The sequence below is a fragment of the Centroberyx affinis genome, unplaced genomic scaffold, assembly GCF_046629955.1.
Source record: "Centroberyx affinis isolate AG114_WGS23_722 - 3 ecotype Tasmania unplaced genomic scaffold, CSIRO-AGI_Caff_v1 ptg010447l_1, whole genome shotgun sequence".
Lineage (NCBI taxonomy): Eukaryota > Metazoa > Chordata > Actinopteri > Beryciformes > Berycidae > Centroberyx > Centroberyx affinis.
Window position 1 is genome coordinate 7501 of NW_027284833.1, and position 238 is coordinate 7738.

The window sequence follows — 238 nt, forward strand, 5'->3', positions numbered from 1 at the left end:
GGCGACGCCAGCAGACCTGAGACCAGAGAGCAGCAGGTTCAGAACCTTCACACTGTGGATGTTACAGGGTTAGCTCCTCTGAGGTCGGGCACGCTGGCGGCTGATTGGCTATCAGCCGTCCAATCCAAGCTGACTCTCACGACCGACCACATTCAAACAAGTCAAGCAGGCGGTCTTTATAATCTGCCGGCTCACACTGCTGATCATTCACTCTACATTCACATCACAGGATCACAGA

General features: G+C 53.8%; 1 protein-coding gene across 1 annotated transcript in view; it reads right to left on the reverse strand.

Annotated features, from left to right (window-relative positions):
* LOC139640754 (sodium bicarbonate cotransporter 3-like) overlaps positions 1 to 16 on the reverse strand; it is a gene marked incomplete at both ends in the record, with an annotated part of 6930 nt that extends 6914 nt beyond the window's left edge. The window contains one exon of the mRNA XM_071514934.1: positions 1 to 16. This exon is cut by the window's left edge and continues 112 nt beyond it. Coding sequence (XP_071371035.1) covers positions 1 to 16 — 16 coding nt within the window.
* Positions 17 to 238: the final 222 nt, after the last annotated feature.